Source organism: Myxine glutinosa, chromosome 5, assembly GCF_964187855.1.
Source record: "Myxine glutinosa chromosome 5, kmMyxGlut1.1, whole genome shotgun sequence".
Taxonomy (NCBI): Eukaryota; Metazoa; Chordata; class Myxini; order Myxiniformes; family Myxinidae; genus Myxine; species Myxine glutinosa.
The window spans coordinates 188,622,570-188,642,982 of record NC_136265.1 but is presented as its reverse complement, the minus strand read 5'-3'; the positions used below and the strand labels follow the sequence as shown (position 1 = coordinate 188,642,982).

At 50.2% G+C, this 20,413-nt stretch overlaps 1 protein-coding gene across 3 annotated transcripts in view; it reads right to left on the bottom strand.

Moving 5' to 3' along the window:
• Positions 1–20,413, bottom strand: part of LOC137426586 (1-phosphatidylinositol 4,5-bisphosphate phosphodiesterase beta-4) — a 305,980-nt gene that overhangs the window by 81,231 nt on the left and 204,336 nt on the right. For all 3 annotated transcript variants that reach the window (XR_013623650.1, XM_068115242.2, XM_068115243.2), the window contains exons 15-17: positions 20,334–20,413; positions 14,687–14,777; positions 1,096–1,200 (exon numbers count right to left, since the gene is read on the bottom strand). The exon at positions 20,334–20,413 is cut by the window's right edge and continues 5 nt beyond it. Coding sequence is in view for 2 of the 3 variants with exons in the window: in XM_068115242.2 (XP_067971343.2) it covers positions 1,096–1,200; positions 14,687–14,777; positions 20,334–20,413 (276 nt within the window). In the remaining variant the exon portion in view is untranslated. The remainder of the gene's footprint in view (positions 1–1,095; positions 1,201–14,686; positions 14,778–20,333) is intronic.

Genomic DNA, 20,413 nt, shown 5'->3' with positions numbered 1-20,413 from the left:
AATCGGATGAAAATTGAGGATTTTAGAAATTCGGTCTATATTGACCTTTTGGCCTATGTTGACCTCAAATATACATGGTGGTTGAATTCAGTGACCAGATATGCAAGTCCTCTTGAAATTTCAAGTCAATTGGATGAAAATTGAGGATTTTAGAAATGTGGCCTATGTTGACCTTTTGGCCTATGTTGACCTCAAATATACTTGGTGGTTGAATTCAGTGACCAGATATGCAAGTCCTCTTCAAATTTCAAGTCAATCGGATGAAAATTGAAGATTTTAGAAATTTGGCGAAGTTGGTGACCTTTGGCCTATGTTGACCTTTTGACCCAAAAAACAATAGGCTTCTCAATTGGGACGACCTATTCAGCTTGGTGAAGTTTCGTGACTATCAGTTTAGAATTGTGACCTGTAGGCCGGTGACAAACAGACAGACAGAACCACAAACGCAACCGACCAATATACTTTAAAATCTTCGATTTTGCAAGTAATAAATAAAAAATAAAGGGAGAGAACATGGAGGAAATGGCAATGATGTAAACGCTGAGTCATAACATTTTGTGTATTTATATTAGTGTGCTGTACAGGATGAACAAACTTGGAAGTCTAATTAGAAAAGAACGAACATCATGGGAAGTATTAAACAATTAAAGCTAGCTTAATGCCATACTGTATTTAATAAGGTTTCTCATTATGTATTTCTTGAGTCAATTTACCTCCACTTATTACATAAGCACAAAGGGTGGGATGTAAGTTCATGCTTTTTTTTCATGATGTAAGTTCATGCTTACACTACAAGCTTTTTTTGCCGAAACTACAAACGAGAGCCCACACTATAAGCTTTTTTGTCGTTAAAGTCTTGCTTTGATTATCTTATGATAAGATGCTATTTTTAAAGGTCTCCAGTATGTTCTGTATCAAGGATCGAACCTCGCACCGACCTCACACATTCAGATCAGACAGATTAACCATGAATCCACAAATATGGCTACAGAGCTCCTTGTCAAATATGCATTTATTTTTTGGACATTGAAACATCGGATTGGATATTTTAGAAAAGATACAACGTGACATTTGCATGTAACATCTATCACACACCAAGAGTGGAGATGCTTTCTGTCTCTTCATCGTTCTCGTAGTCCAACACAGCAGAGTTCTCATTGATGCCCCCCTCCATTAACTTTCGGAAAGCGTCAAGCTGCTCTGAGGAGCACACCATGGTGAGGGACAAAAATAAAGTACAAGCAATTTGATACGATTATATTTGTAAGAATCTGTATAATCATTGAAAGCACCATGTATAGTGATGATATATGATGTAGGTGTAGCGGTTCCCGCTGAATGTACACAATCGCCTTGCACCTGCCAGGACGCGGCCAGGGCGCGATCGCCATGCCGGGCTCGTCCGGACAGGCCCAGACGCACCTCTCCTGGGCATGCCCGGACTCGCTGTTCCCGGGCACGCCCGAACCTCCCAGGCACGCCCGGTCTCGTCTTTCCCGGGCATGCCCGCTCTCGCCTTTCGAGGGCTCGCCCAGAGCGCCCGGGCACGCCCAGCCTCGACTTGCCAGGCCGCGTCCAGGACGCCCGGGCATGTCCAGACTCGCCTTTCCAGGGCTCGCCCAGAGCGTCCGGGCATGCCCGCTCTCGCCTTTCCAGGGCTCGCCCAGAGCGCTCGGGCACGCCCAGCCTCGACTTGCCAGGCCAGGACGCCCGGGCATGTCCAGACTCGCCTTTCCAGGACTCGCCCTTGACACCCGGGCATGCCCGGTCTCGGTTTTCCCGGGCAAACGCCCCGGCATAAATGTGTATATATATTGCTGCCCGATAAACGGGCTTGTCAGAATACCTGAGCTGTTTTGTTTCAATAAAGCAACTAGGACGAATTCCGTCTTTGGTCGCGTCAATTCTTTCGACTCGCGTTGGAGCGCAGCTCCTTCACTGGTGACCTACCGACATGGACACGGCAGTGACTCTTAAACTGCCTACCTTCTGGGAGGCTCACGCGGCTGTTTGGTTCGCCCAGGCGGACTCCCAGTTCGCCCTGCGAGGCATCACCGCGGACGACACCCACTTCCACCACGTCGTGGCAGCGCTCGGTTCCGCCACCGCGGCCCGCGCCCTGAGCCTCCTCGAGCACCCGCCGGCTGCTGACAAGTATGACGCGCTGAAGACGCTCCTCCTCGACGCTTTCGCCCTCTCACCGGCGGCACGCGCACGGCGCCTGCTCGACCTGCCCGAGCTCGGTGACACGCGCCCGTCCGAGCGCATGGACTATATGCTCTCGTTGCTCGGTGAGCACCCTCCGGATTTTCTGTTCCGCGAGCTGTTCCTTCGCCAGCTGCCTCACCCGGTACGCCTCGCCCTGGCTGGCACGTCGATCACCGATCCCCGCACCCTCGCCAGGGAAGCCGATAAGATCTCCTCGGCGGGCCAACACGTGGCTGTTTGGTCCGAGGCTACCGAGTTTGGTCCGAGTTTGGTGCGCGGCTACCTGGAGCCTGCCGCCGTCCGAGGCGACGCCCGAGCACCCTGCGCGGTTGGAGGCCGAACTGCCGGTGCAACTGGCGGCCGCCACGCCGCGCCGACCGCTTCCGACACGACGGCCGGGGCCTCCACCTGACCAGGCGTGGTGTTATTACCACGCCAGGTTCGGACACAAGGCTCGGATGTGCCGACCCCCGTGCACTTTCGGCAAGTCGGGAAACGGCCGGGCCGGCGTTCATTCCCAGCCATGAGCGCCGGCCACTCGGGCAACTTGCTTTTTATTCGGGACAAAGCGTCCGGGCGGCGTTTCCTTTGTGACACCGGCGCCCAACTGAGCGTCATACCCGCCTCCAAGCAGGACAGGCGGGACGCCGTTTGCGGCCCCTCTTTGGTCGCTGCTAATGGCTCGGCCATACGCACTTTCGGCCCGCGCGACGTCACCCTCTGCTTCGGCAGCCAGCGCTTTCAGTGGACCTTTGTGACCGCCTGCGTCCCCATGGCTTTGCTGAGCGCCGACTTCCTCTGTGCGCACGGGCTGCTGGTCGACGTCAAACGACGTCGCCTTGTCAACGCCGAGACCTTCAGCTCCCTGGCGTGCACGATGAGCAGCTCCACGCCGACCGAACTGGCGTGCGCCCTCCCGATGGCGAACGAGTTCGCTCGCCTGCTCGCGGAATTCCCGGCCCTCACGCGGCCGACGTTTTCGGCCGTCGCAGTGCGGCATGGGATCGAGCACCACATACCCACTACGGGCCCGCCGGTCTATGCCAGGGCCCGCCGCCTCGACCCGGCCAAGCTCGCCATGGCAAAGGCCGAGTTCGACGCGTTGGAGCACCTCGGCATTGTGCGGCGCTCCAATAGCGCGTGGGCCTCACCACTGCACATCGTGCCAAAGCCGGGGGGCGGATGGCGCCCATGTGGCGACTACCGCTGCCTCAACGACGCTACCACCCCCGACAGGTACCCGATCCCGCACATCCAGGACTTTTCCGCCCGTTTGGCGGAACGGGTCATATTTTCCAAAATTGACCTGATACGGGGATACCACCAGGTACCTGTCCGGGCGGCCGACGTCCCGAAGACGGCCGTCATCACGCCGTTCGGCCTGTTCGAATTTTTGAGGATGCAGTTTGGCCTCAAGAACGCGGCCCAGGCGTTCCAGCGCTTAATGGACGGCATGCTGCGCGACCTGCCATTTCTTTTCGTCTATCTGGACGACATCCTCGTCGCCAGCACGTCCCGCGCCGAGCACCTCCTCCACCTCCGAACACTGTTCGGTCGCCTCAGCGAGCACGGCTTAATTGTCAACCCGGCCAAATGCCACTTCGGCACGACGACCGTTGACTTTTTGGGCCACCGCATCACCAAGACCGGGGCCGTGCCGCTGCTGACCAAGGACGAGGCCATCACCACGTTCCCGTGTCCCCTTTCCATCAAGGCCCTACAAGAGTTCCTCGGCATGGTGAATTTTTATCACCAATTCGTGCCCGCGCTGCTCAGCTCATGCGGCCCCTTTACGAGGCCCTCCGGGGCAAGCCGGCCAAGCATGACATTGTTTGGTCCGCGGCCATGGACGCGGCCTTCGCCGACGCAACGCTGCTGGCTCACCCGGTGCTCAACGCGCCCATCGCCCTCACTACGGATGCCTCCAACTACGCGGTGGGCGCCGTCCATGAACAATGGGTGGACGGGGTTTGGCAGCCACTCGCTTTTTTCAGCCGGCAACTCCGGCCGAACGAGTTAAAATACAGCACGTTCGACCGCGAGCTGCTCGGTCTATTCCTGGCCGTTCGCCATTTCCGACACCTCCTGGAGGGCCGCCCGTTCACGGCTTTCGTCGACCACAAGCCGTTGGTCTACGCAATGGCCAAAGTCACGGAGCCGTGGTCGGCCCGCCAGCAGCGCCACCTCTCCGCCGTGTTGGAATTCACCACGGACATCCGGCACGTCGCCGGCAAAGACAACGCCGTGGCCGAATGTCTTTCTCGGGCCAGCGCGAACGCGGTCCACCTCGGCGTGGACTTCGCGCTCATGGCGGCAGACCAGACCACCGACACCTCGGTGCAGGCCCTCCGGGCGGCGGACACGGGCCTCTGCCTGGCCGACATCCCCTTCGCGGGCACCGTCCTGCTCTGTGACGTCTCCCAGGGCCAGCCTCGCCCCATCGTGCCCGTTTCCTGGCAGCGCCGCATCTTCGCCTCCTTCCACGGCCTTTCTCACCCGGGCCGGAAAGCTTCTCAGAAGCTGGTGTCGGCGCGTTTCATCTGGCACGGCCTTCGACGGAACGTCCGCGACTGGGCCAACGCCTGCACGGCCTGCCAGCGGGCCAAGGTCCACCGCCACACCCAGGCCCTGCTAGCCCCTTTCACCGTGCCTGCACGGCGTTTCGACCACGTCCACGTGGACCTGGTGGGTCCCCTGCCCCCATCGCGGGGGTTCACCCACCTGCTCACCATGGTGGACAGGACCACCAGGTGGCCGGAGGCCGTGCCCCTCACCTCCACCACCACCGCCGACGTGGCGCAGGCGTTCATCGCCACCTGGGTCGCGCGCTTCGGCGCACCGGCGGACATCTCGTCCGACCGCGGCCCACAGTTCACGTCCGAACTTTGGGGCGTGGTCGCCCGCTCATTGGAGGTCACGCTGCACCGCACCACGGCCTACCACCCCCAAGCCAACGGGTTGTGCGAGCGGTTTCACCGCTCTATGAAGGCCGCACTCACGGCCGGCCTTCAGGACGACGGTTGGACCGACCGGCTGCCGTGGGTCCTTTTGGGCCTCCGCACGGCCCCCAAGGAGGACCTCCGGGCGTCCGCCGCCGAGCTCGTCTACGGCCAGCCGCTCCGCGTCCCGGGCGAGTTCGTGCCCGACGCTACCAGTCCCTGGTCCGCCGCACACCAGCGCTCGGACCTCCAGGAGGCCGCCCGACGATTTGCCCCCGTGCCAACGTCCCGCCACGGTGGCCCCCAGTCCTACGTCCCCCCGGCGCTTCGCACAGCGGAGTACGTCTTTGTGCGTCATGACGCGCACCAGGGGCCACTCTGGCCGCCGTACGACGGGCCCTTCCGGGTCCTGCGACGGGGCGACAAGTCCTTCGTCGTCGACGTCGGCGGCCGGTCGGACCGGATCTCTGTGGACCGCCTCAAACCGGCGCACGTGGACGTCGACCGACCCACCACGGTTGGCCCTTCCTCCGCGGCGAGGCCGCCCCCCGTCCACAGTTCCCCCCGCTCGACCACCCACCACCAGATCGGACCCCCCCCCCCCCCCCCACGACCCTCCAGGGGTCGCTTCGGCCGGGTCATCCGGACCCCCCTTAAATTGACCCTGCCGGTGCAGGTCGATTCTGGAGGGGCGTGTGTAGCGGTTCCCGCTGAATGTACACAATCGCCTTGCACCTGCCAGGACGCGGCCAGGGCGCGATCGCCATGCCGGGCTCGTCCGAACGGGCCCAGACGCACCTCTCCTGGGCATGCCCGGACTCGCTGTTCCCGGGCACGCCCGAACCTCCCGGGCACGCCCGGTCTCGTCTTTCCCGGGCATGCCCGCTCTCGCCTTTCCAGGGCTCGCCCAGAGCGCCCGGGCACGCCCAGCCTCGACTTGCCAGGCCGCCCGGGCATGTCCAGACTCGCCTTTCCAGGGCTCGCCCAGAGCGTCCGGGCATGCCCGCTCTCGCCTTTCCAGGGCTCGCCCAGAGCGCTCGGGCACGCCCAGCCTCGACTTGCCAGGCCGCGTCCAGGACACCCGGGCATGTCCAGACTCGCCTTTCCAGGACTCGCCCTTGACACCCGGGCATGCCCGGTCTCGGTTTTCCCGGGCAAACGCCCCGGCATAAATGTGTATATATATTGCTGCCCGATAAACGGGCTTGTCAGAATACCTGAGCTGTTTTGTTTCAATAAAGCAACTCGGACGAATTCAGTCTTTGGTCGCGTCAATTCGTTCGACTCGCGTTGGAGCGCAGCTCCTTCATAGGTATCGAAAGGGGGTGTGACAGGTACGGCGGTATGCACACTCGCCTCTAATCCGTCTAGCCTTGGTATGAATCCCGACCCAGCTATTAACTATCATCCTAATGTTTCGCAGGTGAGACGATTCATCCACGTATGTGCTGACCCTCGGATGGACGTTAAAAACTCGGTGTCCCATCTGCCGGACGAGAGTAGGCGAGCTATCGCCAGCGTCATGGGCAATGTCCAGACTCCACTACTACTGGGAGAGGGATGGCAAACCAACCAGCAAGACCCTTGCCCAAGACACTGCTTCAGCAGATTAAACACTCTAATACAGTGTGTGGTACATCAGATCGGAGGTAAGGAAAGGGGAGTGGAGGGAGCCAAAAACACTCTGCAGGTTCATACACTGTATGTTAAAGATACCACTAAAACTGGTTTGTTTTATAGTTTATTGATTAATTATCCCCCGTTGGACTTAGTCCAAAATGGGGGCTTATAGATTGGGTCTCGTCCGTCTGTCTGTCTGTCCATCCATTCGCAACAATATCTCGGAGATGTATGGATGGATTTTGTTCATACTTGGCACAAAGGCAATACATGACTGAATACATATGCACATAATTTATTTTCACGATGCAATCAAAGATGGCCGACAGGCGGCCATTTTAGTTGTAAAAAACCCCAATGTTGAACACATCCTCAACCATTTCTCGGACATGCATTTACCGATGCAGTTCAAACTTGGCAGACAGATAACGAATAATGGCTCACATCAGATTCAAGATGGTTGACTGGTGGCCATTTTGTTACGTGAACGTGTCCCTAACCATTTCTTGACATGCATGCACCGATTTTGTTCAAACTCGGCACAAAGACAATACACGAGTATACATATGCAGAACATTTTGTTTTGTAATCAGAGCAAAGATGGCCGACTGATGGCCTTTAACTCCAAACAGCAAAATTACTAAAACCATGGGGGATATGATATTTTATGTCTTTTTCTTCGTGTTTTTATTGCATTTCATGATGATACAGTTTTACGTGTTCTCCCCGACCTCCTGGTCTCGGTAAAACTCCGAACCCCGAGAGGAGCCACGGCAGAAAAATATGTTATTCTGTGTCAGTAATCAATAGTGAAACCACACCAATGATTATAAACGAACAAAAGTTGTATTAAAAATCATACACAAGAATAACGGTACAACCAATAGCAATCAAAAGTGCACTCAATACATCTTAAGATGGTACCATCAGCTAAAGTAAGATAACTCACTGCGCTCCCAGTGAATGAAAAAGAACACTCCTCAATGTCTCTATAACTCAAAGGTGATCCCCTCCTGCGAGTAGTGATGAGGCGAAGAGGTGATGAGGCATAGGTAAAGCATGGACCGTCACGTGGTCCAAACAAAAAGCAAGCTGGGGTCGGAACGGGAAATCCCAAAGGCGCGATCCAGACGTGCACGTTCACCGTTCCATCAGCGAACCGCCACGTAATCTTCAAATGCCGCTTTTGCGCACACACAACCCCGGCAGACGACAGGATGGTGAGAAAAGCTGACGCGTAGCAAAACCTTTTTCGGTGAACGAAGCGCGAGGTTCAAAATGGCCGACGGCTCTTACTTGAGTTGAAGCGACCTGGCGAGGGTTCTTCGGAACCTCAACGCCTATACCTGACTACGCAGGTTTCTCAATCCTCCAGCGATAACACCTATCGCAGGAAATTCCCTTCAAGGAAACTCAAAGTTCACTCGCGACTGTCGTTCGATCACGCTCGCTACGGAGCTTCAAGACACGCGTCTTGTCCGACTTTTTTCTCGCCACCCTCCTCTTCTTCTTCCTCTCCTTCCTACTCGTCGTCGTCCGGTTCCGGTTAACTTTAAAACATTAATTCTTTTTACCTTTTGAAAACAGTTCATAAACAATAAACCTTTGGAAGACAATAATAGTACATAGAATCAGAAATCTTTCAAGTGGAGGAAAACCCCAACAACGGAAGTGACGAATCCGTAACACTTCCCCCCCTCAAGAAAGAAAGTTTGAACACCGCGAAAACTTTCTTTGCAGGCAAACTCTTTAAACAAACAAAAGTAAACTCACAACCCAAATCATCAATTCCCGTGGGCAACAATACTCAATATTCCCCAAAAATAAAGCAACAAAACTTCGAACAACCCACAGAGATTTCCAAAGTGAATTCACTCTGGACAAAGCGTCAACAACGACATTGTCCCTGCCCTTTACATGTTCAATTTCCCAGTTGGACTCCTGCAAAGCCAAACTCCATCTCAGCACCCTCTGATTTTTTACTTTTAGTTTCTTTTGAATGAAGTTTAAGGGGTGGTGATCAAAAATCCAAAGTCAAGCAAATCTACAGCACTTTTTCCTGGAGGCCGAGCTGAGAGCCAGGTTCCATGGTGGTTGGGTGGTGAGGCCTGGAAGTATTCACTACATGGACGCCTTTAGGAACGTGGAGTTCACGGTTAATCCGTGTAGGAAAGTTCACTACATGGACGCCTTTAGGAACGTGGAGCTCACGGTTAATCCGTGTAGGAAAGTTCACTACATGGATGCCTTTAGGAACGTGGCGTTCACGGTTAATCCGTGTAGGAATCTTGGCTCGGCTGCTCCACAGCATTCAGTGCTTCAACTCTTCCGAACTTTCATAATAATCACGGTTGGATCGCTTGTCACTGTAGTCACATGAATAGCGGTCTCCTTCTCGGCCACTACTCTGATAATCCTTCCTTCGGGAGCTGCCGTAACTCTGGGAGCCTCCATCGTAATATCGACTGCGGCCACCACCAAAACCACTACTTCCACATTGTCCTCCTCTGTAGCCCCCTCGACACCGATGAAATGCCTTCTCTACTGTTATGGTCCGACCCTCCAACTCCTTGTTATTCAGATCCTTTTCTGCATCTCTGGCGTCCTTTGTGTTTTCAAACGTGACAAAGCCAAACCCTCTTGACTTTTGTGTCTCCCTGTCTTTTATCAGCAGCACTTCCAAAAGCGGGCCATATTTGCCGAAGACAGAGGCCAGAACATCTTTCCTTGTTTTGAAGTTCAGTCCACCTACAAAGAGCTTACCAACATTGCCTCCATCCCTCACTTGGGTAGTGTTACTTTCCATACTCGGCTTTTTAACAAACATCGGGCTACCAGAAACTTGCCCACAGGCCAAATCATTCCCGATAACAAAAGATACTCCCTCTACAGGAAGAGTGGCTTGTAGACCTATGGTGACCGGTCCTGACACCAAATCAGACTCTAAATCAGGGGTGGGGGAACCTTTTTCCTGTCGAGGGCCATTTCGATTTTTAGAACATCCTTCGAGGGCCATGCTAAATTATTGAATACATATATCGGACTCACCTAATGCGATGGCTGGAACTGTTTCTCTTTGGCGAGGCGTTTGGTGTCAGGTGGTAGTGATGATGATGCTACTAGCAGCTGGTTTTGCAGGTTTGGGTCAGTCAGTCATGAGCGAAACCGAGTCTTTGCAAGAGTCAGTTTTGAAAAGAACTGCTCACAGCTGTAGGTCGTCCCAAACAGTGATGCAAACTTCAGTGCATGTCTCCTCAGAATGGGAAAATCCTCAGCACGTACATACAGTTTGTAGAACTCGAGCAAAGGGAGGACAAATCTCACACTCTTACTATGTCTCTCCGAAAAGATCGACTGGACAACCCTCCCATCTACTTTCTCAACAATCCTCTCCAAGAAGTTCTGTCGCTCAAGCTTTTGGGTCTCAATATCTGCCATGATCTTTCTTGGGAAAACCACATTTCCAAGCTGGCCTCCAAAGCCAGTCGCCGACTGGGCATCCTCCGTCGTGCGAAGTCCTTCCTCGGCACACCTGAGCTCCTCACCACATACAAGGCTTTCATCCGCAGCTCAATGGAATACTGTTCTCCCCTATGGGCTGGTGCTCCTGCCTCACACCTAGCTCGGCTTCACGCTGTTGAAACCAAAGCTTTCAGAATTATTGGAATCTCCCGTGATGAAGCTATCTCTGAGGGCCTTTCACTCACTCACCGCAGGCAGGTAGGTGGTCTTTCTGTCTTCTTCCGACTCCTCTCCGGCCTTGCACCCCCTCTCTGTACCCCCTTGCACCCTCTCTGTGCTCTGTCCCCCAAATATTCCTACAGGTCGCACAAGATCTGCCAGCAACCCTCTGATGGTTAAACTGCCGAAATCTCGGCTGTCTGCTCACCTTCACTCTTTCATTCCTCTTTTCCCCCGCCTCTGGAACAAACTCCCTCACTCCCTTCAATCCCACTCCTCCCTCCAGGTCTTTAAAACAGCTGCTCAACCACCATCTCCTATCTTCCCCCATCCAAAACCTTGATCTTTTCTACCCCCGCTAATTCACCCCAGATCCACCTTGTTTGAAATTCCAACTTCTTTCCTGGAAGTCCTGGCAGTGTCCATATGTTTTATACCTCTCCCACCCCCCTTCCCATGGCCCCCCTTCCCATGCCCCCACCCCCCAAAGCCCTTTCCCTCTCACAGATCTCTCGATGTCTCCATGTCTCCATGTCTCTCGGTCCCTGCTCTCAAATGTTGTGTTTGTGTCCTTCCCCCTCTCTCCCCATCTTGTCTACTGCTCCCGATGTTATATGTTTTATGTGTCGGTTTGTCTTTCTGTGTGATTAATGTTCGCTCTTTCACGAGCCTCGATGTTGTATACAAAAAAAAAAAAAAAAAAAAATATTTTTATTATTATAGATAGATGAATTGCCTCGCGGGCCGGATCAAACGGTCTCGCGGGCCGTATACGGCCGGAGGCCGGGGGTTCCCCACCCCAGCTCTAAATGGATGACATGAAGTGGAGCTTTAACACAGCCCCCAACCCCCTGTAAACGAACACTAACACCAGTTGCCGTCTTCTCTGACAATGGCAAAATGCCTTCAAGCATCAAAGACTGATGTGCTCCTGTGTCCCTCAATACCCTAACCGGTTTCTGGTTAGTCGAGTCTCCATCCAGTGACACAAACCCCTCTGAAATAAATGGTTGGTAACCCTTTTGAGGGCGATTTCTCACATTTGCCATTGCATTCGGAGTTGTACTAGTCTGACTCCGCTCCTGATTTTGCCTTTCCATAGCATAACATCGGGACATCAAGTGTCCAGGTTTCTTACATACGCGCAAGTAGGCCGGGAGGAGAAACTCGTGGTTTGTCTCGAGCCCCACGGAGGATAAATCCGTCTTGGAACTGTAGACCTCTGATCCCTAAGAGTCGCGGTATCAGATCTGTCCTCATAGTCATCTCTAGGCCGCCCCCATGAATCTTCGTTCTCCGCACCGGATGTATCATAACTCTCCGGGCGAACTCTAGGCGGGAAGTTAGGTTTACGGAACCTCATCCTGTGCGTTAAGGCATAGTCATCTGCAATGGTTGCTGCCTCATACAACTTTGGTACTTTCCTTTCCTCCAGATGTACTTTAATGTCCTCGTGGACACACTGTTGGAATTCCTCCACCAGGATCAATTGTCGCAATAGTTCGAAGTCTTTCCCAAACCCTTTTGAATCACACCACCGATCAAACATGGTTTTTTTCATTCTGGTAAACTCCACATGGGTCTCACTCTCCCTCTTCATGGCATTCCGGAATTGTTGCCGGTAAGCTTCAGGGACCAATTCATAGGCTTTGGGAAAGGTTTTCTTCACTATCTCATAATCTGCACATTGGTCAACCGGTAGAGCCGAAAATATATCTTGAGCTTTACCCACCAGAACACTTTGCACTAACATGGTCCAGGACTCCTCAGGCCATTTTAGCATTCGAGCCACTTTCTCAAAGTGTAAAAAAAACTTGGCTACCTCCTTTTCATTGAAGAGTGGAACCAGCCTCACATGTCTACCAACATCCCAGGTGTTCTGACTAGTTGTCGAACCAGCCGGCATGGATGGTACCTCTCCCCGTTCTTTCATTAAATCCAGCTCCTTGACTTTAATTTCCTGCTGAAACGCCATTTCACGTTCCCTTAACTCCTTCGGCTTTTCTCTCCTCTGCTTAGAGTTCCCTTGCAGCTCTCCTTTCCTCTGTTCTTTCCTGTTCTCTTCTTTCTTCGAGTTCTCTTTCCTGTGCTGCTCTTCTTTCCTCGAGTTCTCTTTCCTGTACGGCTCTTCTTTCCTCGAGTTCTCTTTCAACTCTCCTTTCCTCTGCTTTTTTCTCTTCTAACCTTTCCTGGCTCTGCAATTGCATCTCCAGTTTCCGGAGCTCCACATTTTCTTGTTCCTCGGGTAACCAATCCAAGGCTACCTCTTTCCATGTTCCTTGTCCCACCAGAGATTCTATCACCAATCTCTGCATCTCTGCTTTCTTCATATTAGCTCGGACCTCCAAGCTAAAATGTCTGGCCAATATCAAGAGTTCCGATTTTTTTAATGCTTGGAACTGTGCCTCACTAGGGGACGCCACAAACTTTCCTGCGTCAAACACCATGGTGACTATCCGTTAACACCTGTTAACCTTCACACAAAAATTTCCATTTTTTTTTTTTTGAAAATCTGGGAATGTTGAAAAAATTCCAAATTTGGGAATTCTGGGAATGTTAGGGAATTCTTTCCCGGACGAAATTTAGGGAATTTAATCCACAGTACGAGATTTAGGGAATTTAATCAGCAAAGCCGAGCCCCCAATTTCTCCACAGTACGAACCCCCAATTTCAATCTGGGTCAAACCCGAACGGATGTTATTAGGGAATTTTTAAAATCCCGGACGAAGACCAAATTTCGAGCCCACGAGTCAATTGGACGAGCCCCCAATTTCTTTTACGTGTTCTCCCCGACCTCCTGGTCTCGGTAAACCTCCGAACCCCGAGAGGAGCCACGGCAGAAAAATATGTTATTCTGTGTCAGTAACAATAGTGAAACCACACCAATGATAATTATAAACGAACAAAAGTTGTATTAAAAATCATACACAAGAATAACGGTACAACCAATAGCAATTAAAAGTGCACTCGATACATCTTAAGATGGTATCATCAGCTACCTGGTGTTACACACCTGGTGTTGGCTTAGCGGTTAGGGTGCCGGCTTGGGATACTAGGATCCTGGGTTTGAATCCCGGTCGATCGCTAAATTAACGCCAGGGGGGTTGACTCAGCCTGTCATCCTTCCGAGGTCGGCAAATTGAGTACCAGCTTGCTGGGATGAATGATCCCGGTGTGTACCCCGATTTAGAATAGGTACACCATATCCCTGCGCATCGTAAGAGGCGACCAAGGGCTGGCGTCAGGAAGGGCATCCGGCCATAAAAACATTGCCTCAAACAGGGAACCATGATTGTCATGGGGCCGGCAAGGCTAACCCCCGTTCTAGAGGGGAAAAATGGCCTTAAAACGATCATTCATATATATTCATTCATGGTACCATCAGCTAAAGTAAGATAACTCACTGCGCTCCAAGTGAATGAAAAAGAACACTCCTCAATGTCTCTATAACTCAAAGGTGATCCCCTCCTGCGAGTAGTGATGAGGTGAAGAGGCGATGAGGCGTAGGTAAAGCGTGGACCGTCACGTGGTCCAAACAAAAAGCAAGCTGGCGTCGGAACGGGAAATCCCAAAGGCGCGATCCAGACGTGCACGTTCACCGTCCCATCAGCGAACCGCCACGTAATCTTCAAATGCCGCTTTTGCGCACACACATCCCCGGCAGACGACAGGATGGTGAGAAAAGCTGACGCGTAGCAAAACCTTTTTCGGTGAACAAAGCGCGAGGTTCAAAATGGCCGACGGCTCTTGCTTGAGTCAACGCGACATGGCGAGGGTTCATCGGAACCTCAACGCCTATACCTGACTACGCAGGTTTCTCAATCCTCCAGCGATAACACCTATCGCAGGAAATTCCTTTCAAGGAAACTCAAAGTTCACTCGCGACTTTCGTTCGATCACGCTCCCTACAGAGCTTCAAGACACGCGTCTTGTCCGACTTTTTTCTCGCCACCCTCCTCTTCTTCTTCCTCTCCTTCCTGCTCGTCGTAGTCCAGTTCCGGTTCACTTTAAAACATTAATTATTTTTACCTTTTGAAAACAGTTCATAAACAATAAACCTTTGGAAGACAATAATAGTACATAGAATCAGAAATCTTTCAAGTGGAGGAAAACCCCAACAACAGAAGTGACGAATCCATAACAACAGCAATAAAAGAAATGTAATTTTAACGTCAAACAGGAACACCTGATAAAGGAGAATACAACACTAACAAGATAAAGGCATTTGCATCACTCACTCTGCTCAACCTCTGGCTTCAGCCTCTTGTTTTTGATGAGGATTTTCAGCTTGAGGTCCTCTGGTGATGGTAAGGGACGGCCAGGCTCCAACTATAGTTCAGAAGAGCATGCAATAGTTCTTGACTCAAACCTTGACCGACAGTCAAATATTGTCCTGAGAGTTTGATTAAACATTACTCACAGTGATCATAAATTACTTAAACATAATATTTATCTAATGACCACCAACCTTCGAGCCAGATTGACATCTGACATCAAAGTATAAGTATTTCCCTTGAAAAAACACACACACACACACACACACACACACACACACACACACACACACACACACACACACACACACACACACACACTGTCGCGTCCGCAGCTAGTTATCACCAGCCTTGGCGAATGAACCTAACCAGCCTTATCTCCCGAGGATCTCCCAATTATGGCGGTTATTGCGTTCGCAAGCTGAAGAACCACGAAGCGTTTATCTTCACGAAACACACGGGTTTATTCCGAAACCCAACCAAGAATGAAACAACAAAAATGTACCAATAGTTATTTACAACAAAATAAAGGTGTGTAATGAAAATAACGAAAATAAGGCCTGGGTAAAAATGCTAACTTGAGGTACCCCCATACAGACACAAATACCCACACAGGGTAAAGTACGAAAATCACAGTTCCCTCTCCGGCACTCAGCTGGCCCAAAATGGATCCTTTGGAAGGTCAGCAGTTGTCGAAGCCCAGAGCCACCCACGCGGGAAGCTCAGCAAAATGGTGACAACGTCAAAGGCCATGCCGAAAGCGTTCACTATCGAGCTGGTGGTGAGCACGTAGATGGCTCTCATTCCTTTCTCCTCCGTTTGGGGAAGGACAGCGCGGCCTTCAGCTCACTGGTGAGCCCAGCAGTCAAAGCTCCCTCACGGTCGCCACACAATACGCTCTTCTCCAAGGACACAAAAATGGCGAAGCTTCTAGCTCGTGCTGGGGGGAGGGAAGGGGGCATGGCCTGTGGGCCAATTGGCCTCCGCCTGTGTTAAATTGCAGTGATTCTGATTATTTCAGAATAAAATCAGCTGTTCTTGTAGGTTTCCTCTGTGGGTAGTGCATTTCACAGCAAAGACTCAACCATGAGCACCAATAATCTTTCAAAAGATCTCTGGGATAAAGTTGTGAAAAGACACAGATCAGGGGATGGATATAAAATTATTTCAAAGGCCTTGAATATCCCTTGGGGCACAGTCAAGAAAATCATTAAGAAGTTGAAGTCGTATGGTACCACCAAGACCCTGCCTAGATCAGGCCCTCCCTCCAAACTGGATGACCAAGCAAAGAGGAGACTGATCAGAGAGACCAACAAGAGGCCAATGGCAACTTAAAAGAGCTACAGGCCATTATGGCAAAGACCAGTCACTGTGTGCATGTGACAACAATATCCCAAGCACTCCACAAGTCTGGCCTGTGTGGTAGGGTGGCAAGAAGGAAGCCATTACTCAAAAGAAAATCTCACCTTGAGTCCTGTTTGAGGTATACATAAAACCATTCTGCAGATTCTGAAGCCATGTGGCAAAACGTTTTGTGATCTGACGAAACCAAGATGGAACCTTTTGGCCTAAATGCAAAACGTTACATTTGGCGCAAACCCAACACAGCACATCACCCAACGAACACCATCCCTACTGTGAAGCATGGTGGTGGCAGCGTCATGTTATGGAGATGTTTCATTTCATCATTCGAGGCTATAAGGTAAACATAAGGTGAAAAGTTTAAAGGGGGGTGTAGACTTTCTATAGGCACTATATGTGGTTGGACAGATCATGACTGAAGGCCCAGAAGTTCAAGAACATGAAACCCTTCTGGTGGGTGACCAAGGAAATATGTGGGCTCGTTTGTTGATCATTCTGGAGTGATAGGGTTGACTATCAGATTTTCTTTGATTGAAGGACATGTTCTATTTATCAGACCAGAGTCTAATCATTTCCAAATAACTCTGTCTTACCCTCCATTAAGTTCACCGAGGAGCCAGGACAGTTTCCTCCTCTGACCGTCTTGGAGATCTTTGTCGCTAGATGTCCTATTGACTCCTTGAAGATCTCAATGGACAGAAAACCTGCATACACCAATCAGTACCTTGACTTCTTGTCACATCATCCAACATCCCACAAGCACTCAATTGTACACATACTCATTAAGAGGGCTCACTTCCATTGCCACCATTCAACCCATGTAAGCATGGTACCCCGATATAAGGATCTTCGATGCAGCAGGGCCTCGAGTCTTCGTACGGTACAAACAAGGGTTAAAGATGTACCAGAGAAATACCAACTCCCAGGTGTGGTCTGATTTATTCCATGCCAGGGTGTGCAAATAAATATTCTGGTGAAACGGGTTTCAATGTGAACACCAGTGTGAAAGAGCATGCAAGGGCCTTTTTACTCTGCTCCAGTGAGAGATCAGCCATTGTGAGACATGCTTTATTAGCTGCTCACGTGACTCAATGGGAGAATGTCAAGCTTTTCGATTCAACACCTAATTGGCGTGGACAGCTTCTCCTGGAATCCAGGCACTCGAAGATGACAAGTGATTCTCTCAGAGGGAATGGCGAACATCTCATTGGCTTGTGGGCCCTTATTCATGGAACACACGTGACAAGAATAACTGAAATGGAGAGCAGGACAAAGAGAGAGGAAACACGACATCTCTTACTTGTAATGAGAACACATTTGCATTTTTACGCTGGCTTTCAGCTCTTTCAATGTACGGTGGACAAAAGTACGAGGCTCATTCTGGTGATTGAAACAATTTTTATTTTATTTTATTTGTATACAAGATCGAGGCTCGTGAAAGAGCTAAATTTAAACAATTGCTAAACACACACACACACACACACACACACACACACACACATACACACACACACACACATATACATACACACATACAAACATACACGCATACACATATACCTACACATACACACACAAACATACACACACAAACATACACACACACACACACACACACAAACATACACACATACACATATACACATACAAACATACACACACATAGAAACATACACATACAAACATACAGACACATACAAACATACACACACATACAAACATGCACACACATACACATCCACACACATACAAACATACAAACATGCACACACATACACATACAAACATACACACACATACAAACATACACACACACACACATATACACAAACATACACACACATACACATATACACAAACATATACACACATACAAACATACACACACATGCACATATAAATATACACACACATACAAACAAACACACACACACACACACACACATGCACATATAAATATACACACACATACAAACATGCACACACACACATCCATATACACAAACATACACACATACAAACATACACACACACATACACATATACATAAACACAAACATACACACACATACAAACATACACACACATGCACATAGAAATATACACACACATACAAACATACACACACACACACACACACACACACACACACGCTGTCAAATTGTATGATTAAATGTTTTATTAAATTCACTGAAGACGAATGAGGGCTTGTTCCATGTCAGGGCCTGAACATGCTTCGAAATGTTTCTAATAAGGTCCAAAGCAAATTTGGGATTTGACTCGGTCCTTGACTAAATCGCATCAAGGTGAATCTGTTTAGGATTACGAGTCCCCATTATCAGAAATCATTCACCGTGCAATTCAGAATAGTGTGTGTAACCTGTCAATTAAAATTGTTTTATTGCAGAGATAAGTCAATTCAAACGATTTCAACACAACATGCCAGCACATACTTGTGAGAAGAAAGATGTCTCAGCCAAATGTTTCTGCTGAAGTTTGAGTCATTTCAATCTTAGGACATGAATTGCATCATCCAGCGACAATGGAATGAGAAAGCAACATGAATGGTGTGGGCAAAATCAATGTATAATCCGTCAAATTAACTGCTCACGGTGTCTGATGATTTAATTAACTTCATTAACAAAGTAGTGATGATGATGTACATGATGATGCACTTCATTAACAGAGTAGTGATGGCAATGTACGAGAGAGCGCGCACAGCTGTAAGGAAGAAGGACGGGAATAGTGGGGAGTTTGAGGTGAAGGTGGGAGTGCATCAGGGGTCGGTACTAAGTCCACTACTATTTGTAGCTGTGATGGAGTTGCTGGCTCGGAACGTAAAGGAGGGGTTACCGTGGGAGTTGTTGTATGCAGATGATCTGGTGTTGATGAGTATGGATGGACCGAAGGAGCAGATGAACAAGTGGAAGGAATGTATGGAGACAAAAGGTCTGAAGGTGAATATCGGAAAGACGAAGGTGATGGCAAGTGGTAAAGCATGTGGTGAGGTGGAAAGAACTGGGAAGTGGCCACGTGCTATGTGCAGGAAGGGTGTCGGAGTGAACTCCATTCAATGTACAATGTGCGCTGAGTGGGTTCATCAAAAATGTAGTGGTCTGAGAGGGTCATTTACCAGTGTGGCAGCTACATTCAAATGTAAGGTGTGCACAGAGGGAGCTGCAGATGGAGGAAATGTTGAGTTGGATCTTGGAGACGGCGTGAAGCTGGAAGGTGTGAAAACATTTTGCTACCTCGGAGACATGCTGAATGGAGAAGGTGGATCAGACTCGGCAACGGTTGCTCGAGTGAGATGTGCACGGAAGAAGTTTCGGGAATTGAGTGGCGTGCTGATGATGAGGGGAGTGTCGTTGAAGCTGAAGGGAAAGGTGTATGCTGCATGTGTGAGAAGTGTTATGATTTATGGGAGCGAGACATGGGTAATGAACGTAGAGCAGCAACGAAGGTTGGAAAGGGTGGAAATGCGAATGGTTCGGTGGATGTGCGGAGTATCGTTGAGAGAGAGGAAGACAAATGATGAATTGCGAAAGATGATGGGAATAGAGCCTGTGATTGATGCTGTGAAGAGGAACAGGTTGAGATGGTTTGGTCATGTGTTGAGGAAGGATGAAAGTGACTGGTTGAGAAGAGTGATGGAAATGAATGTGGAAGGAAGTAGAGGACGGCGAAGACCAAGAAAGACTTGGCTAAAGATGGTGGAAGAAGCAATGCGGGCAAGTGGGTTAACAAGGGGAGATGCAGAAAATAGGGCAAGATGGAGAAGATTGTCATGGGGACCGCAAGGCTAACCCCCGCTCCAGCAGGGAAAATGGCCTTAAAATGCATGTTGTTGTTGTTGTTGTTGTTGTTGTATTAACAAAGGTGGATGGAGGTGATGTCTGTTTATGAACAGGATATCTCAAAAACGTTGTGGACGAATTATGACAAAACTTGGTGGATGAGTGGGTAGGTGACAGGAACAAGCCGATTAGGTTTTGGTTCAAGTCCGGTTTCAAATCTGACCTAAATTCTAGTATTCACAAGCACCGTTCTAGTATTCACAAGCACCGTTCTAGTATTCACAATGGTGTCATCTTCCCATTGGACAAAATGAACGATGCACCCAAGCCCGATGGTAATTCATGGAGTTTCTAATGGATGTGCAGAGTAACATGAAGATCTTTCAAACCCCCCAGTAAAGTAGCAGCATGTTTGAGTGAGTGATGTGATGTTTGAGTGATGCGTGGCCCACCCGGTGGTTTTCCAGTGGCTGTTTGAGCAGCAGATCCCCCAAAATATCCTCACAGTATCTCGCCATCTTGTGTTGCTGGG